The following is a 26,196-nucleotide window of genomic DNA, read 5'->3' as shown; positions in this document are numbered from 1 at the left end:
TCAGGACGGAGGGAGCTTCCTGGCAGCAGCTTCTGTCTCAACTTGCTGATCTACTTAAAAAGGCTGTGTACTTAGAGTGGGGTCAGCGTACTTAAAGGGCCAATGTGCATCTCTCTCTCTCTCTCTCACACACACACACACACACACACACACGGTGTGTGTGTGTCTGTCTGCCATGTGGTCTCCCCTTCCTCCATTCGTGCTACCTTGTAGAGTGTGAGGCTACATTAACAACAATGGGTTAACCCTTGAGGGCTCAAGCTGATTGTTAGCTCATCATTCAGCAGTAAGGCATCCCCTGGGAAATATCCCACCCCCTGACTTCACCACCTCAACCAAGCTTCACAATCAACATTGCAGTGTACAGTTTAAAACTGTTTAAAACTTACACTCTGTGTGTGTGTGTGTGTGTGTGTGTGTGTGTGTGTATATATATATATATATATATTCTATGAAAATATATATATATACACACATACACAGAGTATATTATAGTCTTTTGTCTGGTGAAAAAAATTTCCCTGGAACCTAACCCCCGGTATTTACATTAATTCTTATGGGGAAATTGGATTCGCTTAACATCGTTTCGCTTAAAGTTGCATTTTTCAGAAACATAACGACAACATAAAGCGAGGAGTTACTGTAACCTGTAGTGTACTGTACATGTTCTCTCTGCACTGCAAATAGTAGGTTGCTTAGTTATATAAAATGTACATATCCAGTAAATTAATTGGACAACAACAGTGGAAAATAATTAGAGTGCACTACTGCTCAGAGGGTAGAACACACAGACCTCCTGATTCCGAAGCCTATGCACACTTACACATCCCCACAGACGTACACTCACTCCCACACACCTCACCCCATCCCATTCATATGGCTACATGAGTACAAACCACAGAGACTCTGATTTACATAAAATTATCTCACTGCATTTATTTAAGATTTTCTTCTCCAATTAGTAAAAGAAAGATGTGTCTCTTTTTATACATATATACAAGTTCAGTTATAAAAATAGACAGCACATTCAAAGAGAAAAAAGGCTTGGCATTTTTCTGATTCCCTCTAAATATCATTATATACATGTGAATATGAGGGGAAGGGGGAAGTCTTCATGATTTAATTTAAGTGACACCTCCCCCCAATTATCCCCTACAAATCTGTTTAAAAATCAATCTAACTAAACTCAGTTCCGCTATTTTCAGGTGTGCAAATTTGAGGCAGAGCCCACAAGAAGCACTTGCTTCACACTGCGAGATGCCAGGCAAGGGGTTTGGTGATGAAAAAAAAATCATCATCTGCTGTCACAGCAGAGACCTGTAACTCATAACTTGTTCCCCCTTCCCCCCCCACCCCGGGATGAAAGTGCCCCAGTAGTATAACCATTTGATTTCAATGAGCCTGCCAGGAGAACTGCTCCTCCCCCACCCCACCTTTGTCTCAGTGCAATGCAGACAACGCTTACAGCCAAATGAGGGGCTCTAGAGAGGTTTGTGCATTTAGGATGGGGAAAGAGAAATCTGAGAGAATGAGGACACAGAGTGGCACTGACAACACTCCTGTTCTCTTTAATGGCTTCTATAAGTCTTATGGGGCTTGGCTATTAGTGCCTGCACATTGTAATGCACTCAGCCAAGCTGCTGTGTAAGACCATCACTGACAAATGGGAAACATGCTGGAAGAACATACTGTGTAGGTGGCTTGGAATGGGGGACTTCTTTTTCCCAGGGAGTTGACTGGCACACTCTTTGTTTCAGTAAAGCTCCCTCCCCATTGCTCCCTTTGTGGCATGGCAAGCTGCGGTACCCAAAGGCAATGTCAACAAGTTCTGCTATTGCACAATGAGAGGAACAGCAGTGAACTTCTCCCCCCCCTACACATCAGCATTCCCTCTTCTTGAAACATACACAAGCAAAGCCTGATGGTTCCTACACCTTTAAGAGCTCAGCATGGCTCAGAATGAGAGAGATCGTAGTGAATGCTCAATGCTAACAGACCTGGGCGTTGAAATGTAAACCAGTTACTTGCAGCTTCTTTTTCTCTGTGAAGCAGACGCAGCAACATTAAATAGGCATTCTCTGGCCAAGTGTGTGGTTCCAGCTACTGCCAGATGTTTACAACAGATTCAAAAGCATAGCACTGACAAGAGTCCAGACTCTGGAAACTCTGTGAGATTTCTTTCCCGTAGCCTTGAAATCAAGGTCTTCAGATCATCCTTCATAGAATCCCTAGATTCACTACTGATTCACACTAGAGAAGCCAGACTCTTCAACCACCCAGCTCCCCTGGATGGGCACACCCTCAAATGCACTGTCAGGTCCTCAGTGCAGAGGGTTTCTCTGACTTCACAGAATACCCTCCGAGTTCAGATAGTGATTTCTTAGAATAAGAATGGAGCTGAACTCCATCTGAAGCTCAAAGAAGAGGAAGGACAGTACACTTGTGTGTCCACAAACACAAATAGCTGCAGGATCTCTCTCACAGCACACTTGTAGGATGTGTCAGTAAATCTTAACTGAAAAACTAATCTGAAACATTCTCAGTTAACCCCACTCCTTATCCATACTCCTCACAGAATCTGCTGAAGTAATTTTTTTGGATACACGTAATCAAAGTGCTCACGTAAACCACCCATCCCCATTGTGCTGTGATTTTCTTTTCACATACGTGTGGGATGGCAACAGGCATTTCTCTGCATGCCTTCTGCTGGCAGGGTGGGCTACTTTGAAAGCCAATACGGTTAAGGTAAGCTCCAGGGCTCAAATTTACTACCGCCCACCCGAGGTGTGGGCTCCTTTGCTTTGTTTCCGAACTGGGGTTTCTGGTATCATAGTGCTCGTCACATTTAAGCTTTTTGGGGTCCCACAAACACTGTTGCCTTTGCTCAAGGGGGAACTCAAAGGAGAAGAGGCGCTTGAAGGTCCAAAGTCTGCAAGTCCAGAAGGCCGAATTATTGATGTCTGGAGAGGGCTGCTTGCAGACATACCTAGCAACAGGGTAAAAAAAAAAGATTCCACGTGAACACACCATTCACACACTGTGGCTTGTCAGCAACACACAACATTTAACTTCTATGACTTGCGTTTACGATATAGGAATATATTAATGGACCCTTAATTCATGCTCTTTAATCCAACTAGCTTTCACTGACTACCTGATGCTTATGAATTCTCTGAGCCTGTTGATCACATAAGGGAGAGAGGTCTAAGAGGGAGCCATAGCCCATCTGGTATACACCACTTCGCCAGGTCCTCAGCAGGTGTGAATCACTGTGGCACCAACTGATTTCAATGGAGTTATGTCAATTCAAACAGCTGAAGTTCTGGCTCTAAGGCTATAGCTACAGGGCGACCATGTGACAACCGCAAAGAACAGTCAGTAACAGCCATGTTTCAGTGGCAAGCAGCGCTGTCCACTCTGACTGAACAAAATCCCATTTCACTGAGGCTTGTCTACACTACTGTGCAGGGTCCATCTAAGATACGCAACTTTAGCTACGTGACTAGCGTAGCTGAAGTCGACGTACTTAGATCTACTTACCGCGGTGTCTTCACTGCGGTAAGTCAACAGCTAACGCTCTCCCGTCTACTCCGCTTGCGCTTCTTGTTCTGGTGGAGTACCGGAGTCGATGGGAGAGCGCTCAGCAGTTGGATTTATTGCATCTATACTAGACACGATAAATTGACCACCGCTGGATTGATTGCTGCCCGCCGATCCGGCGGGTAGTGTAGACAAGCCCTGAGAGATAAAGAATGTGTGAGGAAGGAAATGCATTAAGTGCTACGTAATCCAAGAACAAGCAAGATTTCTGCCTATAATACATAAGAGCAAAGACCTAGACGGGAGTTAGAGGCAGTGCTCCCAGTCTCTTACTTCCCCTGCACTGGGGTGGTGGAACTTGCTGTATTATCACAATGTTATGCCATTCAGTACAGTTACATGACTGAATCGCAATGAGAAAGAACACAAGACTCTAGAGATACTGTAATACAACTCCTGTTCCCTGGCAGGATATCTGAACAGTCTTACATCAAAATATGGTTTAATTTGCTCTATGTAACAGACTCCCTTACCTTTAGACACACTGTACCCATATGCTGCATATGCTGCTGCAGAGGCCGCCGCTGCCCCTGCTTTGGCGCCTGCCATTGCAGCAGCACTTCCTGCTGTTGACTTCCGGCTCCGGCCTTTCCCTGTGCCTTTGGATCCACTGCCTGAACCTTTAGGGCGACCCCGGCTTCTACCTGAATTACCTCTCCCTGTGACAGGTGTATCTTGGATTGAAATTCCTTAAACAACGAAGGAGGGGATGAAAATATTAGTTGTTGTAATACACAAGGTGACTCATGAGCTAAATTCAACTTCACACATACCTGATATCTACATCAGCCTGCTAGTAACTAAACCATCAACCCCCAAGAAAAAACAAATACGCAAGTTTTGTTCCTCAATTTTCTCTAATTAGTCACACCTCACTAACTCAAATTAGCTGTCATGACTGTGAGCCCCGCTCCTAAATCCAGGGGAGAACTCTCCTTTAACATCTCAGGATAAAAACACTCTTATTTGGAGATACTCTGGCTCTTCCATTTGCTATCTGTAAATTAACCCATCAAAAACTAGGGCTATAATTATTTTGGAATCTAGAATTATGTCTAGCTAATGTCATGCAATTACAGTGGGCTCAATCATGCAACAGAAAGGTAGGCAATACAGAACCTGTCCCTGGGCTCCACAGTGAGCTCCGGGAAAAGCTTAGACATATAACTGAATGGTCCTATGGAGGATTCTACTTCTTTACACAGCTGTCTAGTAATAGCAATGAGCTTTGCAGATATGTACACATTGCAAAAAGGGGAATGGACCTTTGCATCACAGGAGCAAACAAGACTTGTATTAAATATCATGGGAATGGTAAAGCGTGATGGATGATTGAATACAGCAGTAGATGAAACTATCTGCCAAAGTTGAAAAAAATTCATAATGAGAAGGAACTCTTTTTCTTAGACCTTTTCACCCCTCACTAAATCCTACAAGGTAGGTGTAAAGTGGGGGTAAAACGGCTATACTATGTAGATATACAAAGTCCAGGCTTGACTACTCCTTGTAAGTATTATGGTAAGTGAAGAGTACTGACCATTCATGGTATCTGAGACTGAGCCAGTGATGGAAGCAGGAGAGTTTGTGGCCCTCGACTGTGGTGCTGAAGAGGCTGGATCATCCACAATCACCAGCATGTCACTGCTGCTTTCATCAGGAGGGATAGACCCCATATGCAACTCACTGCTGATGGAGATCTAGACAGCACAGAGACAAAACTTATTTACATACATATTTACAGCAAGGGGAAAAGCATAAGAACTTCAGAAAAGGTGCAACTAGATTAAAGAGCATTTTACTCCCAGGCAATTAAATGACAGCTAGCCTGGGCTCTCTCTCAATGCAAGACTGAAAACACAATATATATCCTGTCTCACCACACCATGTCCTCTACTTACACACAGTGCAAAATTAAATTCTCTCTCCAGCCCATGTTTAATGTTCAACTCTGAACTAAAATATATGCTAACTTTAAAAATGGGAGATTCAGGGATTTGGCAGAGATCCAAAGAGAACCTTTATTTCCTCTTCATTCACTTGTTGATTCCCATGCAGATTACCCTCAGGAGAGCACCCACTTCAGAAGGAGAAAGGTTGAGAATCCTGTTCTCTGCTCAACCACTACTACTAATCAAAATCTTTTAGTAATGAGTGAAGGATCTTAATTAACTCAACCTTGTATAAAAGCAATAATATTTATTTAGTACTATAGAACATGGCTCTTTAAAAACATGAAGGAAGACAAGATCTGTCCTGTGAGGTATGTGTTTAAATCACAGAACACAACAATGAAGGATCAGAAGCACATGAGGGAGAAGAAAGAGCTCTAGGAGAGACTAGTGCTGCATGATTACACAAAGAAACTGAGCTTTGAAGAGGTATTTGAAGGAAGAGAGGGAAGTTGCTCAGTTCACAAAAAGAGGGACTGTTCCAGGCATGGGAAGTGGTGATAAGAAAAAAGACACAAAATCACAAATATGAAGAGAACATAAAGAAGAGGAGGGAGAGTAGGGTGACCAGATAGCAACTGTAAAAAATCGGGACGGGGGTGGGGGTAATTGGTGCCTATATAAGAAAAAGCCCTCAAAATCGGGACATCTGATCACCCTCAAGGGGAGGGCAGACGGAAACAAGCTGGAATGCAAGCAGGAGTGGAGCTATGCAGAGTCTGAAGGTAAAGAGGAAGGGCTTGTCATAGAAAGAGACAGGAAGTCAGTGAAAGAGACACAATGATTAAGTTTGAGGTGACATCATCAGAGCAGCAGAAGGGGAAGATTATTTTAGCTTCTACATTTTAGATAGACTGGTTTGAACTCTATGGGTCAATATTAGGTTTAGACATCTCTGGTTCCCTAATAGTACACAGGTTCCACACTAGCTAGAGGGCAGAAAGCAAGAGTCCTAAAGACCACGAGACTAAGGTGGCATGGGAGACAGTTCAAAGACCGTCTTACCTCACTGAACGGGCTGGGCATGGCAGAGTCTACGCTAATGAACGAGTCATCCCCATCAGCAGAAAGGTTGGAGTTATCAGCAGAGGGAACAAATGGGATCACCAGGTTCATGCCTTCTTTCCTTCTCTTGCCATCCAACTCATCTTCCTTTTTCTTCTGCAGATAAGCAAAACAAACCGATAATACAGGGACCGAAAACACATTAAGGAAGAAGAAATGGGGCAAGTAAACTGGGAAGCCCACCATGCAGTGCAATATAACAAGATAAAGGCCATGCATGGCATTTACCAATAAGGCGTTTTGGGATTTTTTTTTTGGAGGACATGGCACCAGACGCATCAGGAGCTCCTATATTAGATTTAGTAAGGTTTTTTAAAATGGCTTGAATGACTTATCAGCATTTCCGCTACAGAAGAGTTAGAGCAGGGGTTCTCAAACTGAGGGTTGGGACCCCTCAGGGGGTCGTGAAGTTATTGTGTGGGGGTCACCAGGGGGCAGCCTCCAACCCAAACCCCGCTTTGCCTCTAGCATTTATAATAGTGTTAAATATATAAAAAAGAGTTTTTAATTCATAAGGGGGGGGGGGGGTCGCACCCAGAGGCTTGCTATGTGAAAGGGGTCACCAGTACAAAAGTTTGAGAATCACTGAATTAGAGGATTTTGATTTCAATTTTTTGTTAAAAAGTGAGCATGAAATGCTTTCTTATAAACACTGATTATCCAATTTCCAGTATCTTAAATTCAGACTATGCAAATCCGAAGAGCCAGCAAATGAAATTCTGATTTTACAAATTTCTGTTTCCCCTCTCATTAAGCCATTCAGATAGTGAGATTTTACTGGTATCGGGTATTGAATTTATGTTCCATTTGTACACTCCCAGAACAAAATCTGATAAGATGACAGCACCAATAAGCCTCTGATTTATGAACTATGAAAACAGAAAAGTATTATGCCATTTAGTTCTTTAAACTAGGGGGTTCCAAATTGCTCTGTGGATCACTGGTGGTTCAGAGAGCTGTATAAACGCATAGCGTTTCATTATTTCCAAGCTGCAAGTTGCATTAAAAGGCAGATAAAGATAAAGTAAAAGATACATTACATATTTTCCTAATATTACTTTTATATGTAAGCAATTGCTGTAGTTGCCACAGGGCTGTTACATAATAGGGAATGGGAGAAGAGGATGTCCATGAGATCATCTTTGTATTAAAACTTGGTCCATACTATGTAATAGTGTGAGAACCCCTGCTTAAAACCTTTCAGGCTCTTCTCCTTGCATCCAAGTACCTTTTCAGCATACTTCTCCCTCTTTCGTTTACGCTCTTTCACACGATTTGTCTCCTCCTGCTGCCGCTTCTCCTCCTGACGCTGACGCACTGTCAGGAAACAAAGGTAGCAAAAGCATAATGTAAGAATCAGTTTCTCAAAGCTATTTCCTATCCCTGTATAAATATTCTTTATCTCACAAAAGACTCCGGTTCTCGAAAAAGCCTTGGATAAAACCCAGCAATATTATAGTAACACACTGAAAGTCCCTAAAGAGTAATGCTAGATTCAAACTCCCTGAAATCAGACAAGTAAAAGCCTTATTGGGAAACTCTTCTCTCAAGTGGTATTAAAATGTGCAACTATATTGTACATCCAAACGTGTGCTGAAATATAAAGTTCTTATTAGCATTTATTTGGAATAACCTTCATAATTCTGCCAAAGCTTGGTCATTCATGAATAATGTGGTGATCCTAAAAAAGCGACAGTAAAAACTTTATACCGCACCATCACATACCTCACTCTCATTTTACTCAATAGTGATATGAAATGAGCTGGAACTAAAAACAATTAGTGATACAAAATAAGCCAGGAAAAAGAAAGGGTTATCTACAGTGCGTGTGTTTGTAGGGGATGAGAGGAAAGATTTCTACACCAGTGAAGCACAGGACAGAAGGAGAAGGAAAACAATGTGCACTGCACATACATTTCTTCTCAAGTTCCTCATCATCCAGCAGAAGGCTGACCACTTCTTTGGGTTTCAAGGTGTCTGGTTTGAAATTGCCACCTGAAATCACCATCCGCTGGATCTAAAAGTAAAGAAAATATAAACAGAGGAACCATGAGCTATTTTCTTTTCTCTTTACTAAATACTAACCAGGAAAAGGTGCTAGTTAAAAGGGTGAAAGTCAGGAAAAAAGGTTGTGATTATTCTATCCTGATAAACTCAGCAGCAAAATTTAACCCAGTACTGAACAAATATTAATTAATAATCTTCAGCCTCCCTGTGAGGTAGATAAGTATTACTATCCCTATTTTTCAAATGACTTATGTGGGAGGCTGTGTGGTTTACGGTTTTAGGAGGCCTGTGTTCTAAACCCTAGATTTGACAACAATTCAGTGTGTACATGACCAAGTCCCTTAACCTCTCTGGGTGGATCTACACTGGCAAAAATCAGATGCACAAGTCATCACGGGTGGTAATATCTGTGGAAGCTATAGTATAAAAAGATCAGAAGTATTTGTCAACTGTCAAAGAGGACAGCCACCTCCCGACACACTCAGTGTTAGGCAGCCCTAATCTGCCTAATCTGCACAGGGGAAAACATACACTGATTCAGGGTGGGCAATGTGGATGCACTCAATTAGCAATGCATCAATTGCTGCAATACAACCAACCAAAGCACAGTTGATTGAAGGCTCTAATGTAGTCAAAGTCTAATCCAGAGGAAAGATGTTACAATTCTTGAGCCCTGTCGGCAACACAACTTTCAATGCTGCTACCGCTAATAATGGTTAATTGTGCACCCAATTTTTGTAAGTATATAAAGGTGTTGTGAGGCTTAAGGTTTTAAAGCATTTACTACTTGATTCTGCAAGATGCTGAGCACTTTTGGGAATTTTCATATCTTAAATACACCCTGTCTGGTTTTTGCCAAAACTTTCTGAAAAAAATTTACATATATTTAATAAGATAAGATCACATATTTGAAATTGTAGGAAGATTGATTTAGTTTTGCAGAATTTAGCGGTGGGTGTGCCATGATGGTTTTGTCTACACCAGAAAAACTGGAATTCCTAGATTAACAACAGCGTAAGCTTTAGTTTAAACTGGGCTCAGGCATTTTCAGCAAGAACAGTGGGTTTTTTTTTTAACCACATGACACAATACCAGCTGGGCTCTGTCCATATTACACAGTGCAGCTACCCTGTTACAATATGGATACTATTTTTTTCCCCTGTAGCATAGAGATACCCATGTGGGTATCTATATGTCTGAAGAGACTATTCTACTTCTCAGAGCAATTCCACAGCTGAACTCTCTGCTATCTACTCTACCCCACTCATGTTCCAAATGGCTTCTTCATTCCTACCTCACTCTTCTCTTTTGCCCTCTGCAAGATGCGCTCCTCAATGGTGCCTTTACAAATCAACCGGTAAACAGTGACCTGTTTCGTCTGACCCAGTCTGTGTGCCCGGTCCATGGCCTGCTGGTCCACTGTTGGATTCCAGTCACTGTCGTAGAAAATTACCTGCATAGGAACATCAGAGAAGTACATACAGGCTTAAAATGACTAGAATTTGCATTTAAATGTATGTATTGAGAAAAGAAAATAACCTGCCACTGTGGGAACTTTATTCTGCTATACTTGCTAACTGCAGACTAAAGTCCCACAAAGCCTTTCATGGTACAGGATTGTAAAATCTTTTGCACTGCCCTTCAGGTGCTTCCAAATTGGTGATTACCATTAGTGTTTGGAATCCTATGGAACAACTGAGGAAGTCCTATCTACCTTGATATATTTTGCTTGGATGAACAGATTTCTAAAGTTTATTACAATGCAAAAAATAAGAGTTGTCTGGGACCATCTACATTATAAAACCCATTTTTAGAGGCTGTGTGATTTGCTTGCAAAAAATTCATTCTAAGTGAGCTGTTCATGTAAAGGGTTTCTGTACAAGTAAGGAGAGTGATCACTTTAGATAAGCTATTACCAACAGGAGAGTGGGTTTGTTGTGGGTGTGTGTGTGTGGGGGGGGAGAGAATGGATTTGTGCTGGAAATGGCCCACCTTGATTATCATAAATATTGTAAGGAGAGTGATCACTTTACATAAGCTATTACTAGCAGGAGAGTGGGGTGGGGGGGAGAGAAGACCTTTTGTAGTGATAATCACCCATTTTTTCATGGTTTGTGTGTATAAAAACATCTTCTGTATTTTCCACAGTATGCATCCGATGAAGTGAGCTGTAGCTCACGAAAGCTTATGCTCAAATAAATTGGTTAGTCTCTAAGGTGCCACAAGTACTCCTTTTCTTTGTACAAGAACAATTTCTTCTCTCTAATCAGAAAAAAAACTCTTTTGGTGCTCATATCACAAACATCCACTGCCATCTTAAATTTATATTCCATTTTTATCCCAAAATACTTTACATACATATACCATACAAAACAGAAATTAAAAAAACATTAAGATTGAAAAGTGAAGCACTCCAAACATTAAGGAAACCCAGAACTAACGTAGCTTATGCAAGACCGCAGAAGCTCTCCTATTTTTCTTCAGATAAAAGAGTCTCGGCTGGTTTTTCAACCCTACTGCTACAACAGCTGTTTCAGTTTAAGGCACTTCCATATGAAATTGATTCTTCTTTTAGAATCCTTACTGCTTCATAAATGGTCTGTTGATGTGTCTACGTTTCATGGACTGGTCTTGTTCTTATCCAATTACCTTATTAATGCTGACACATACAAGAAGACACCTGGCTGTTTTCTGAATTTATACTGGAATCCTTTTCTGCATGGAGTGTTTCAGTTCTCCCTTGCTGTAATCAGGAATCTGATGCAGGCTGAGTGCTAGGATCACCTATTTCTCCATAGTATTGAAGTATTTGTGGGCAAATGACCTGACCTGGGAGTCAGCTGCTGGTTTCTCCTAATTGGAAAACTCCCAATCTCATGGGGCAAGGTACCCAAGGAGGATTCTGACTTCATGAAGTAGTTTCCTGAGTGTTTTCTTTGCTATCCCAGTCTTATTAGATTTTCAGGCATCTCATTCAAAAGAAAAGTACTGGTGAACTCCGAGAAGGAAGAGCAGTGACTTTAACTGCTTTCTTTTTGGTCATTTTAAAGTTACTCTTGGCTTTTTCCAATATAATTGTTGGTTGATGGGGCCTCACATGGGACCCTTATCTTGTAGGGGCAGTGCCCGCCCTCTGACCCATTAATATAACCATCCAACTGCAACAGGGGGCGCAAGGGGATTGGAAAAGTTCTTTCACAGGAACAGGAAGACCAGAAATGCTGACCAAGCAAGTAACTGCAGGTACAGAAGTGGAAGGTTTGCTTCCCCATATATCTACTACAAGAGAGGAGCCCCATAATAATTTTCCCTTGTAGGAGGAAGGTTTGTCTTGCTTGCCAGTCTTCTTGTTTTTCTTTGAAAAGTGCATGTACTACTGTTGGTCTTCTGATGCTCACTTGAGAGCCATGCTGAATCTGGGAGCAATGCTTTCTTCCTGATTATCAGGTTTGGGGGCTGACGCGGATTGTATGGCTCTCTGTTGTTGAAGAGTTTGGCCCTTATCTAGAGACCAAAGATGTTACAAGGAAACAACATATTTAAGGTTATGCAGAGCCCTATAAATATGGGGTACCTAAGAGTACAAGAGACTTTTTGGGCTCTAGGAGAAGGGGTCCCCTGCACTGTGCACTTTCTGCTTGTGCCATCCTCTTGCACTGGCTAGTTGCAGAGTTCCCTAGATAGAGAAAACACCTCTATGCTGTGAGGGAAGGTGGTGAGATAAAACAAAGAATAGCCTAAAGATGGGAGGGGGGGAGAAGTACTCAAAGAATTTCAGCGGGCTTTTGATTTAAAATAGTGGAGAGAGCAGGCGCTCCAGAACTGTCTGTCTCTTAGGTGGGAGCAGAAACATCTGGCACAAAGTTGCCTATCAAGGTTTGCCCAGAACACTAGCAGTAGCTACCGTCATCCAAGTAGCGGAAAAGATTTGACCAACATGTAAAGGGTAAATGGATTTGTACATTCAGAGGAGTAAAGATGACTATTCAGAGAAAGTATTTTGTATATCAAAATATAGTTGCCCTAATTCAAATTCAGAAGACAGTATCTTCAGTAAACCCAAAAGAAAAGCAGATTAAATGGACTAAAAAAAGCCAGGCAAGAAGTCCTCGTTTTCAAGTCATGTGAAGCTATTTCATCTTCTGTTGATATACAGCCTCTTCTTTGGCCTTTGAAATATGCAAAGGATGTGGCAACTTTGGAATCTCCCAAATAAATCCATAGTGTAACAGAATAAAGTTGGAGAAAATCTAGGTTAATCATTCTTAATTTCACAGTGCAAGCCCTTTCATGTTTTAGAAGAACAACACTATAACCGTAGCAAGAGAGTATTCTATCAGCAAAGATACAATTTGGTCATAGAGGTCACGGATTCTATGACTAACAGACCTCCCTGACTTCTTCAGCTCAGATGGTCAACTCCAGCCCCAGACAGCCGTGGGGCTCGGGCTGTCAGTTCCCGGTGGCGGTGGGGCTTGGGCTGTCAGCGCCCCAGCCCTCTCGGGCTTTGACCTCCTCCCCCACCATACTCTGATTTTGTAGTACATTTTTACCATGATTGTTCCAAGAATTTTTGCTTAATTTTATCATGACAAAAAACCTTATCCGTATCTACCTCTAAATCTCAAAATTCCAGTTCAAAATACCCCAAATTAAGAAATATACTGGTTATACCAAACAACGTGAAAGTCTATGACATCTATCCATCTTTGTTTGTACAGGTAACCCTGTGGGTGCTTGCTTTGTTCTCATTTCTTTAAGAGGCTGGAAATGGGGACAGACTGGTTGAAAAAGGGAGAGGGCATGGAGATTTTAGGTTCAGAAGCCTGCTGCTTTCTGAGACCAAGAGCCGCAGTCTTACTTGCTGTCAAATCTAAGCATACACAAACTAAAAAGATTACAAGCATTGGAATAGATCAATGATTCATATGGTCCAATATCCTATCTCAGTAATTAATGACAGATGCTTCAACAGAAGATACCTCTCCCCTGCCATTCACCTACATAATTGGGCAATATTATACCATGGGTAGGTGAAAGAAGAAATGTTTTTCTGACCTTGGTTGGTGGTGATCTAAACTTCTGAAGCATTAGGGTAGGAAATCTTTGTAGTTCTTACCCTCAGTAATTTATAATTGTGTTCTTATTCTTTTTTTTTTTTTTAAGTGTCACTTTTTTTTTTGGAAACTTAAGATCCTGTAGCAGCAAATTCCATTGGTTAATTATAATATAAAAATATAGTTCCTTTCATCCATTTAAAATGTAATGCCTTTAACAATTTCAATTCCATGCATTATTTACTAAAGTTAGTCTCAAACAGATACTTAACAGACATTATAAAACTTAAGTTTATCAGACTGAAAGACTAAACAAAAGATAAAACATCAAAACAAGTTTTTAATATATTTCACTGAAAAAATGCTGTACAGCCATGCAAGTCCCAACTGTTGCTTGGAAGGATCAAAGTGTGCTCACTATGTTAATTAAAGTGACCACTGTGCTTATTTCTTTGTTTACTTATTATACATTCTTTTTTAAATCCTATTAACCTTACCTGGGTGCTGGATTTTGGCAAGATTCTCAGTTATAGTGGCTATTTGACACCTGAAATGTCTTTCTGTACATATACTTGGAGGGAAAAAGCCCCAGTAATAATTCCATTTTCTTTGATTTATCATGTAAGTTGTATAGCACCTTTTAGAAGATACTCCGTCTATGCCCTCTTGAATGCCAACATTATGTCTCGTCTATTCTACTTCTCTTTTAGCAGTGTATGCTTATTGAACTAATTTTTATCATCTCAGAAAAAAGGCAACTGAAACTCAACAACTGCCAATTTTAAAGTCCTAAAAGGAGAATTAAAGTGATCCAGCAGCAGTTCACACACAGCCACCTGATATGGTGTAGACATGAAATGGAAAGTTGACCCATTATTCTTAAATTGTATTGCCAGAGTTGTACTAATCTACTGACAGATTCAACAAGTACTACAGCTTGGCTTATTGGCTGCTCTGCCCATTCTCTGACTTCACAAATGCTTTCAAAATGGACAGACCTGTAATAATTTTGCTGAGGTATGTTACCATATTCCTTTACTACTGAAGCTTAAGTTTAAACTGTCCAGCGGTAAAGTACAATCCATTGTGAAAATGTATTATCTACTATTTGTAAGCTCCCAGTGTCATTCAGGTTCACCCATAAAGCAGACATTAAAAACTCTTAGGGGTAGGGTTGTCTCCAAGATCTCACAAAGCCAATGCTGTAGGTCGGCAATTGTCTACAAACTGTTCCTTTATTTCTCATACATGCAACAAACTGCAGTAATGTTTCCCAGATATGAGTGGAATCAATAAGATAACGCAGTTTTGTGATAAGAATGGTGGTATTAAAAACTAACCATGGCTGAGACAGCTCAGAGTTTCACACAGACAGGCAAGACTATCAGTTCTGCTACAGAATGGAGAAAGAGAAAGGTAGGGAAGCTTGAGAGAAAAGGATGTTTGGGATATGTGAAGGCAGGATAAAGCAAGAGAACAGTTACAACTGAAATTAACCAAAATACCAGCAAGCTAACTAACCTACAGACATAAGTCTTGAGATCTGGTGTTACTATACTAAACTATCCACCTACCGTATCTGCAGCTGTGAGGTTAATACCCAATCCTCCAGCTCTTGTGCTTAACAGGAACACAAAGATATCATTCCTGCAGACAGGAAGAGAAAAAAAAATCTGCTTAGTTTATGATGCCATCATTACAAACATTACACTATATAATGAGCTAGAAAAGCCCCCCCAGGAGGTTTTTATAGGTATTTAGGCACCTAACTCCCATTGGATGGTCTGAGAAAAAGGGGTGAGTGGAGACAGACAGAAAGAAAGGGAGTTAAAATACGGTTCAGTGCTCACTATAAACATCTACTGGTAAAGAATAAAGGAAGAGGAACTCAGAAAATATTACATAGATAAAAAATTGTTCCTAAATGGAATGTTTTCTTCAAGGTCCCAACAAATTGTTCCTTTTATTAAAAAAATAAAATAAAATCTGATTTTCCAACTGTCTCAGCTCATACTGTTATAGCAGCATGATAGACAAAGGTAATATCTGGTCGCCTGAGCATAAATCTAGGATCTAAGAACTCCTGAATTCTGGCCCTAGCTGTGACACTGACCTTGAGCTACAAACTACAGTCTGTTTTCTTCATTTGCCTTATCTGTAAAATGCAGATAACATTATCTATTTCGCAAGAATGTTGTGGGGCTACAGTAGTGAATTATTGTAAAATATTTTGAAGCTGAATGACTATTTATGTGATATCAATAATAGGATGATGCATGAAATCTGCAGTTTTGAAAGGTCCAAATATCCTTTTCTGGAAAAGTCACAGGGAAGGGAGAAAGGGGGGATTTTACTATAGAACTTATGAATGTATCATAGTTCTATAGTTGTGTGTTAACAGTGTCCTGCCAGGACATCCTGCAGAACAGCCTTTAGTCTCGGTCAGACTTTTTCCTGGACTTATTCCTCACAAATAAATACTGCACAAGGGGAATTTAAATTGCTTTTTATAGGAATTCTTGTTTAGACTGGCTGACCTTTATATCAAAGGGATTTCTAGCTGAAATGATTATTTTTCTTTATAGATGTTCATTAATAAAATAATTTGCTGAACTTGTCATAGGAAGAAGTGTTAAAATTCTAGAGAGGAGATCATAACCAGTTGGAAACCTGTTTTGACCGCTGGAATCAATTAAATATTAGGTAGTGTATTTTCATCTCACTTTTCTTTAAGGTTTGCACACGTTCGCCCTTTTCAAATATTCCTGCTCAGGGAGGCTTACCTAATAGACACTACATAGCACACAATCCCTCTAAGTCCTTCTGCCTCAAAGGCATTGATGCTTGGTTTTATTTTCAAAACCCAAGAGTTCACATGCTCCACCTTCAAAAGTGCAATTCCACTCTGACAAGGCCAGCACAAAGACCATCCTGTACTCTAGAACCTGTATTTTTATCCCTTGGAAGATGCAAAACAACAGTATTTTATAACTCCTATTGCTGTGAAAGGATAGTGATCTTGTTCTCAATGGCTAACAATTTATTCACAAGGGTGTTTTACCAATAAACATCACATCATCTCAAACTGTGGACTATTTGTCACAGCAACATCTTAGCAAGTTACATCCCATGACTACATGAGGGAACTTGAGTTAGTAAACATAAATACAGATAGTCGGTATAACTTGCATTGATGGAGATGAAGTTGTGCAACAATATGTAACCCTGTAATAAGGTGAGGTAGACTCCATATCCCTTCTTTTTGTGCTAGTGTAACCTAAGAGGGCTGGTTTAGAAACTTTGCTTCATTACAATGGACTGGTCCTACATAATTCAGTTCCTATAGTTTATCATCAAAATTGGTACGTAGAGGCCTACTGCCTAAAAGAATATATAGTTTATTTCTTTTGCCCTTCTATGAAACATACTGCACTTAAGAGAATGAGGCCTATTTTGAAAGCTCAAAATCACATCTGTGATTTCAATTTAACTCTCAGAATGTCACTCCACAGAACATATAGTACTCCACATACCACCATTTCATTCTCACTGGGATTCTCTATAGACAAGGCCATATTCAAGACAAGTAAGGACAGATTTTCTTGTACTGGAGAGTTGCTTTGTGCTACTCTATTTCACAGCATCTTAGCTTCAGCCCTGTGGAGCTCCTAAGCACCACAGAACTAGAAATCCCGGTTAACCAAATGCCATGTATCTGAAGGTGTCACATGTTCAGTGAGACTTTCAGTTAATCAGGGTTAACTTGAAATTAAAAACAAACAAACAAAAATAGAGACAAAAATAAAAAGCATGGAACTTCCATGATGTTAGCTAAACTTCACTGGCCAATCAGACTGATTTCCATTACATCTCATCCCTTTCCCTCCATATATACATTTTCTATTTAGTATGTAAGCCTTTTGAGACAGTGACTTAGTTTACTTAACATTTCTCAAATGCGTAATCCATTGCTTTTATAAGTAGATTACCTGTTCTGAAAGTCAGCTACCATGTCCCTTCTCTCAGAGATCTTTGAAGAACCATCCAATCTCATGTAGGTATGTTTCCTGTAAACCATGTACTCCTGCAAAGCACGGAAAAAAAATATTGAGTCAGTGTCATGAAGTAATTTAATCCTGACTCCTCAAACAGAAGACACCAGCGACGGAAGTTATACTAATGAAAAGATTAAAAAAAAAAAAAAATTCAGAATGCGCCTGGTACAGGGACGCTATCAACTTAAAAAAAATCTTAAAATGATTAAAACTGATGTTTAAAAATCCAATTTACTTTTTGCCATTTGTACCATTTGTTTATTTTCTGCATTTCACTCAAGTTGGGCAATGACAAATGAAGTTATCTTAACTTTTGTTCATTACCATTTCATTTTCAGGATCGTATTGGTTTGGTAACGGACACTGCCTAAGAGTATCTGCTTATTAAAAAAAAAAGTTTCCAATGCATTCGTTTTTTAAAGAGAAAAGGATCATGAACAAGGTCTGGTCTTATGGTTTGGTAAAAACTTGTTATTACTAAATCTAATTTTTGGACGAAATTTTGAGCTGACAGTATGTCTTTAAATGACCCCGCTCTCATTAGACCAACAAGATATCCCCAATCATTATGCATAAAACCTGCTGGTGCTTTGAAAAACAAAGATTGACTTCAGGTAGCCACCAACATCTAACGGTCAGATATTAATCCACTTTCTAGTTATGGCCTATTATCTTCCTCCTAGATACGTATCTGAGAAAGTAGTGTTCACCCAGCTTTCTCAGTATTTACTCCTCCCCCACATACACAATCTGCTAAACAGCTTTTGAAACTAACTAGCATATAGCAACAGCCTTCCATTTATCCATGGACTCCTACTGTTCAGAGTGTCGCTCTTTTCCCTCATCATCCTGATTGTACCAACTTCTTCAAATATCTCGAACATTTTGCTTGTATCTTTGGCTCTCACCCTAGCTCTACATGTGTCTTGGTTGCCATTCATCGTGCAACTCCTCTACCAAAACGAGCACTTTATCCAACCCATCAAGCTGTGTTCACTGGCCCCCTATTCATCACTTTCATTCCATTCCCACTGTACTGTCTCATCTCTCAGTGCAATATTAGGGTTTTCATTTGTTGGTTTGTTTTTTCCTTATGACATTCAGATTTCTCTTGTTTAGCCCTGGTGAAGACACCTCTGCCCTTTATCCATCTCCCTCTCTCTAATCAATACCTGGAAAAACCTCACTTTTTGCTAGATGACTGTCTCGCAGCTTTATGAAAAGCAAGGTGAACACTCACCTTCTTAACTCTGACTGGAAAATTTGGTATCTAAACTTTTCTAGTGTTAACTTCAGGACCCATCAGAGTAATATGCCATGCCTTGATCTGTGTAGATCTCAGAGGCAGTTTAGCTTTGTTGCTAGGAAACTGGGTTTAAGCCATGCCTCCTCACTTTCTCACTAGAAAAGCACTTCCAAAGCTAAAGAAACATTTAGATGAATTAATTAATAATGAAAAAAAAAATCATATTCAAACACTTGTCCCACCTCCACTCTCAGTTGTGTAGATATGCCGTAGTTGTAGTGCTGTCTGACTGTGCTAGGAAGTATACTCCTTTGAAGCTGGCACTTGACCCTTAGAAAGACCAGCTTCCCTACCCTTAACATAAACCGATTCTTTCTTTAACTTGGATCCCATACTCCCTGAGCTATACAGTGTAATTGCTCTCCCCATCTTGAGACTTGCATTAGACATCAATATTTGAGGGTCCAGTAGCCAAAACAGGGAGTGCCTTTCAGTATGACCTGGTCTATGCTTGAAGTGTGCATCAAGAGGAGACAACATTGCCTCTGCATCACGTCAGATAAGGAGTTTCAGATCCCTAGCAGGAATTTCTGTAGGTCTCTTGGAGCCCTGTCCATGGCACGATATCTATGCAAGAGACATCCAGACTCAGAATTTGAAGGCAAAGTGGTATCATTAACAGTGGATTGCTGTGATTCTTTTTACAAAGATCTAGATTTTGGGTAATCTATCTCATTATGCAGACACTTTGACCACAGCAGTATGTATTGCCTCTCCCAGATGGGAGATTTTATTAAATGGATGGTGTGAGCTCCTCAGATTTACTGTAAATTTGTGCACTTAGATCATCTCCAAAGATTGATCTGTTGCTTTGCAACAAGCTGTTCTGGATGATGACCTTTTTAAAATGCTGTCCACAAAAGGGATATAGTTGTGTCCCCTGGGATACCAGTCTCACTAGTTTGATTACCAATATCTTCAGGAAGTCACTGGGGGTGGAAAATAAGCTAATGGTGTAGGCCTGGCTTGACATAAGTAATTGGACATGGATGAGGCCTCATTTTTTGGGAGACAGGATTAGGGAGGTAAATGGATCAGCAAACTGGAAACAGAATGTGGGAAAATTTTGCAAGGTGTACCCCAAAGCGGATCTCTGAATCGGGTGGAGATAACATCAGTCCTGGTTTGCAACTCTCAAGTGCCTCATCAAAAATCTCTCTTGGTTCGCAGGTGAGGTTCAGTAGCTGTGGTTGAAGCAGAAGGTGCAAGGTCTCTTGACCATTCCATTTTCTGACATTTGCAAAGTGGCTCATAAAAGCACTGGTGAAAGGAAGATTGCGGTAAGGACCTCTGTTTGTAGAGCTGTTTATGGCATTTTCTCTTCAGGGCCAGCGCATATATATTCAGGGAGCTGAGGGTTTCCCTAGAGTCTTTCAAGGAGTGCAAAGATTCATCTGTCTTCTCATTGAAAAGATTAAAGGGTAAGTCTTAAACAGTGTTTTGGACTTCCCTGGGAAATCCCGAAGAGTGCAGCCAGGATTCCCACCACATCACAGTGGCAGCCGCCCTAGTTTTGATGCCGTATCTGCCACATTGGCTGCATCAACCACAGCTTGTAATGAGGTTTGGCGACTAGTTTGCCCTTGTCAGTAACGGCTTGAAATTGCGTCCTGTCTTCCTAAGATAACTTGTCCCTAAAGTCCAGGAACTTTAGAGTAATTCGAGAAATCATATTTGGCAAGAAGGGCCTTATAGTTTGAGATGCTAAACTGAAGGCTGGTAGATGTATACACCCTTCTTCCTTATATGCAAGAGTGGCCCTTCTATGTTGTTGTTTGGATCTTTCTATGGCTGCCTGGATCACCCAGGAGTAAAGGGCAGGGTGGGTAAACAAGATCTCCCCGCTGGGACAAAAGTACCGCTTTTCTGTACTCTTGGGGATAGGGTCAAAGGTAGTCAGCATGTGCCATACTGACCTTGCCAGTTTTAATATGCAGGAATGCAATCCAACAGGAACCCATAGGCTGAGAGAGATCCAGGAGCATGTGTTGAGAGTCCTGGATCTCCTCTAAGAAGATATGGGAGCTCTTCCACCACTCTCTGTAACAACTCTTGAAATTGTCCGATTGTCTGGCTTGCAAGTGAGGCTGGGGCAACAGCCTCATCAGGTAATGAGGATAATATTCCTGTTGGTACCGGATAGTCTTCCTTCTGTTCCACAGGGGGAGACTTTGGTAGACCCTTTGAAGGAGAGGGGTGGTAAGACTCCCTGTTGGGCAGCACAGATTCCAGGTACCGTGACCCTAATAAGGCCAGTATGAGGGCTCAAAAATAGGTTGCAACAGTCCCTAAGGCATTGGGTACCACCAGTCCCAAGGAGGAGGTCCCTGTTTGTTGTGGCTGAGACTGGTTATAGGAGACTCTCGAGCCTGTCTGGGCTGATCTTTCTAAGTAGAGGTGAAGCTGGTTCCACTGGTACATCTGATCTCCCAAGAATGAGAAAGTCAGATCTGGCTCCATTGTGCTGCTGGTCCTGTTGAGGGGATACAGCAGCTAGTGGAGAAGACAGGAGATAAACTTCTTCCAGAGTCCTCAATTGCCACTGGTGTTAGAATCTCTCTCACGAGTATCAGTCTTGATAACAAGGGAAACTGTGGGTCCAGGAGGAGGAAGATATCCTTCCAAGTGGTGTAAGTCACTAGCCCCTTTGGCAGTTGTGTTTTGTTACTCCATTTTGCTGGAGTAGGTATAGACAGTTGTTCCTTACAGTGCCGTGATGGTACTGTCAGTGAATGAGTCTTCGACCTGGTGGTTTTCAACGGTACCCAGTACTTCAGGTCCCAGTGTTTCATTTTAGTTTGTACTGCAGTTAGTGTTGAAGTTGATGTGGAGGCTGGTACTAAAGGATCCTTGCTCCTATGTGCCTTCTGATCCTGCCCATGAGACTTAGGGGGCCTAAATCCTTGTGGCTTGGGTGTGAAGGCTCACCCGACTTGGATGGGGTATGGGAGTGTTTTCTCCTCTTAGAAGGTGCGGATCTGTTTGTGAGAGGGCCCAGATGAAGAGTTTTTCCCTCTACTCTTCTCCACTCTGGAGTCTGACATAGTACTGGGGAGGTGCACTCCTTGATGATTCTGGCTGGTGTACAGGTAGCGTCTCCCAAGATTGGGTCTGACTTGGACCTCACTGCACGCTCTATAAGGTGTTTCCAAAGCTGGAGTTCTCACAACTGCTGAGTTTGGATGGGAAAAGAGTGGCAAATAGTGTACTTAATATGAGCTTCTCTGAGACAGTAGAGGCAGTGCTGGTGGTCATCACTGATGAAAAATGGACAGGAGATGCAATTTTTGAAGCCCTGGGCATTATCTTTTTGAAGTATCCTGGGCATTATCTAAGTCCAGAGCTTATCCTTTCTGCTTTTCCTGTAAATTTTCAAGTGTACACATTATTCTTAGGGGTTTTTTTCGTTAGTGTTTTGATAGTTCCCCAGTTAGTTAGTGTTTTCTATTAATTACATTTTATTCAATAATCTCATCATTTCAAATACACAAATTTAACAAACCATTTTTTTCTAAAATCTTTTTATTCTCATTTCACCCATACCTCATTTGGTGTCCTTGGTGCTCCCCTGAATTTTGTATTTTGGGTAAATATCTGAACATAGCAACAGACTGCAAAGCACTTAGGAGATAATTCTAACGCAAAGAAACTATACAAAACTAAATGGTAGTTGTAAACTAGTACACCAGCTCCTCTATTGTGACTGAGGGAGAGGCCTAATGACAACCAAGTATTCAAGCTCCCCTAAAATGGAGATCTAAAAAAGCACAATAGTGATGAAGAAAATCAGCATTCCACACCAAGACCCATATAATGATTCAGAAAGTCACAACAATACTGAGCAGAGTACCCCAGCTGAAACAAGACAAGGCAAATACAGCAACTATACCAAAGGGTCCAAGGAGTACACTGCGATACTTACCAAACGGTGACTCAACCTCTTTAACCAAGTACAGACTGGTATATTTTGTTTTTTATAGTAAAACAGAAGCTGGTGACTAATCCTATGGGGATACCTATATTAAACCCACTTGAAAATCCTCCTGCTAATCTTGTTTAGCCAAGAATGTCAGCATGATTGCAAGGGTATTAATCCAGGAAAATATTTAAAACTATTCTGGTTGCAGAAAGTCTGTTCACTGAAGCAACAAAGAAGTCAAGCCACTTCCATTTCCTCCTCCGCTCTATCCACTGGGACCTACAGGGACATCAGGATACTAGAGAAACTTTTAGATACTCCTCAAGCAAACTGATTTAAACAAAACATAAAAATGCCAAAAATGCAGAACAAGCTAGATCTAACGCAGCAACGAATCACACACACACCACCCCGCTGCCCATAGTAGGCTTTTCTGATGGCAGACAGCTGAGGAGTGAGAGGAATACTGAAAAATGTCTCATGTTTTCTGCCTACAAATCCCACTTACACATAGGTTACAAAAAGAAAAGGAGTACTTGTGGCACCTTAGAGACTAACCAATTTATTTGAGCATAAGCTTTCGTGAGCTACAGCTGTAGCTCACGAAAGCTTATGCTCAAATAAATTGGTTAGTCTCTAAGGTGCCATAAAGTACTCTTTTTCTTTTTGCCAATACAGACTAACACGGCTGTTACTCTGAAACCTGTCACCTAGGTTACAGTACAGTGGGATCCTGGGTTATATTCTGAGACATTTTATTCCTTATAACTCAGGGGTTCTCAAACTTCATTTACACCGTGACCCTCTTCTGACAACGAAAATTACTACATGACTTCAGGAGGGCGGACTGAAGCCTGAGCCTGCCTGAGCCCCACTGCCCCAGGCTGATGGGCCAGGACTAAAGTCAAAGCCAAGGGCTTCAGCCCCAGGCAGGGGGCCTATAACCTGAGCCCCACTACCCAGGGTTGAAGCCATAGGGCTTTGGCTTCTGCCCTGGGCCCCAGCAAGTTAACGCCAGTCCTGGCGACTCCATTAAAATGGGGTTACAACCCACCTTGGGGTCCTGACCCACAGTTTGAGAACTAGAACTGAGCTGCACAGGGTGCGGTTTTCCATACCCAGAAGTTATAATGCTGTATATTCACTGGCTACTAAGTTTTGGATTTCTAAAGCAAGTAATTTAACTGACCATAGCTTTTAGTTTTTATTGTACATAAGGAGAAGTGTTGTACATAATGTTGTACATAATGATAGTCCCCACTATATTCTCCCTGCCTATAAAAGGTAGAAAGACAATCCTTTCCTGTTCTGTGCTCTCGTTTCTTCCTTTCCCCACTACAGCCATTACTGGTCCCATAGGCACTGACTCTGTGGGTGCTCTGGGGCTGGAGCTCCCACAGGGGGGGAAAACGGTGGGTGCGCAGCATCCACCGACAGCCCCCAGTCAGTCCTTCCCCACTTCCCCCAGTGCCTCCCACCCCCCAGCGGTCCCGCAGATCAGCACCTCCCCTCCCTCCCTGTGCCTCCTGTCCACCCCGAACAGCTGTTTCATGGCGTGCAGGAGGCTGGGAGGGAGGAGCGAGGACGTGGCATGCTTGGGAGAGGGGGCGGAACTGGGCAGGAAGAGATGGGGTGGGGATGGAACAGCGGTAGAGTGACCAGATGTCCTGATTTTATAGAGACAGTCCCGACATTCGGGGCTTTTTCTTATATAGGTGCCTATTAACCCCCATCCTCTGCCCTGATTTTTCACACTTGCTATCCGGTCACCCTAAGTGGGGGCGGGAAGAGGTGGGGCCTTGGGGGAAGGGGTGGAGTGGAGTCAGGGCTTGGGGCAGAGCAGTCGTAGGCGCCGACTTTCCAAAGAGCCGGGGAGTGCTCGACCCCCAGCTCTTTGGAAAGTTGGTGATGTGACTGGATCCCAGGGAAAAGCGAACTGTGAAGTGCTGAGGAAAATTTGCAGACTCACTCTAATAATGCTTCTTCCCTGATGCAAAGGCTATAGGTAGATTTAAGCTTGTTTTTCTCATAGAGACTCCTGCAAGGAGAATCTATACATACCTGTCTCTATTATTAGGTAACTGTGCTTCACACCCCTTCCTTATTTAATGTGAACAACTTGGCTTTGCAATCCCTATTTGGTGTTGTCAGAAACAAAAATGCCCTTCCACATTCCTAAACATTCCACCCCTCCCTTTCAGCAGATATTATCAAACACCACAGCACAAAAATCAATGCCCACAGCACAGGACAGGAAAGTGGGGGAGAAAGAAGAGGAGCTAAAAGCCAATTTAAGCAGGCTGTCAGAAATGTCCTACAGCTTCTTGGCTGAGCATATGTTGCACACTCCTCATTAAATCTATCACAACACACGCAGTGCCTGGGCTCTCAAGTCGTACCTCTATCTTCTCTATAGGCAGTTGTGGGAGTCAACGTTTATCAATGGATTAAGAAATAACTAGGGCTGTCAAGCGATTAAAAATATTAATTGTGATTAATCGCATGATTAATCGCACTGTTAAATAATAATAGAGTACCATTTATTTAAATATTTTTGGATGTTTTCTAAATTTTCAAATATATTGATTTCAATTACAACACGGAATACAAAGTGTGCAGTGCTCACTTTGTATTTATTTTTATTACAAGTATTTGCACTGTAAAAAAAACAAAAGAAACAGTTTTTTTCAATTCACCTAATACAAATAGTGTAATGCAATCTCTTTATCATGAAAATTGAACTTACAAATGTAGAATTATGTACAAAAAACCCCTGAATCCAAAAATAAAACAATGTAAAATTTTAGAGCCTGCAAGTCCACTTAGTCCTACTTTTTGTTCAGCCAATTGCTCAGACAAACAAGTTTGTTTACATTTGCAGGAGATAATGCTGCCCACCTCTTGTTTACAATGTTACTTGAAAGTGAGAACAGGTGTTCTGATGGCACTGCTGTAGCCGGCATCGCAAGATATTTTCATGACAGATATGCTAAAGATTCATATGTCCCTTTATGCTTCAACCACCATTCCAGTGGACATGCATCCATGCTCATGACGGATTCTGCTCGATAACCGTCCAAAGCAGTGCGGACCGATGCATGCTCATTTTCATTATCTGAGTCAGACACCACCACAGAAGATTGATTTCGTTTTTTGGTTATTCGGGTTCTGTAGTTTCTGCATCTGAGTGTTGCCCTTTTAAGACTTCTTAAAACATGCTCCACACCTCATACCTCTC

General features: G+C 41.4%; 1 protein-coding gene across 2 annotated transcripts in view; it reads right to left on the bottom strand.

Annotated features, from left to right (window-relative positions):
* Positions 1 to 910: 910 nt before the first annotated feature.
* Positions 911 to 26,196, bottom strand: part of INO80 (INO80 complex ATPase subunit) — a 131,606-nt gene continuing 106,320 nt past the window's right edge. For both annotated transcript variants that reach the window (XM_073348740.1, XM_073348739.1), the window contains 9 exons: positions 17,668 to 17,762; positions 15,253 to 15,325; positions 9,916 to 10,074; positions 8,529 to 8,631; positions 7,843 to 7,931; positions 6,555 to 6,710; positions 5,138 to 5,297; positions 4,074 to 4,289; positions 911 to 2,986 (listed from right to left, as the gene is read on the bottom strand). In XM_073348740.1, the coding sequence (XP_073204841.1) occupies positions 2,769 to 2,986; positions 4,074 to 4,289; positions 5,138 to 5,297; positions 6,555 to 6,710; positions 7,843 to 7,931; positions 8,529 to 8,631; positions 9,916 to 10,074; positions 15,253 to 15,325; positions 17,668 to 17,762 (1,269 nt within the window). In that variant the 3' untranslated portion in view covers positions 911 to 2,768. The remainder of the gene's footprint in view (positions 2,987 to 4,073; positions 4,290 to 5,137; positions 5,298 to 6,554; positions 6,711 to 7,842; positions 7,932 to 8,528; positions 8,632 to 9,915; positions 10,075 to 15,252; positions 15,326 to 17,667; positions 17,763 to 26,196) is intronic.

The sequence above is a fragment of the Lepidochelys kempii genome, chromosome 6 (assembly GCF_965140265.1).
Source record: "Lepidochelys kempii isolate rLepKem1 chromosome 6, rLepKem1.hap2, whole genome shotgun sequence".
NCBI classification, from domain to species: domain Eukaryota; kingdom Metazoa; phylum Chordata; order Testudines; family Cheloniidae; genus Lepidochelys; species Lepidochelys kempii.
Note: the sequence above shows the minus strand (reverse complement) of the source record. Positions and strands in the feature narration are given on the sequence as shown.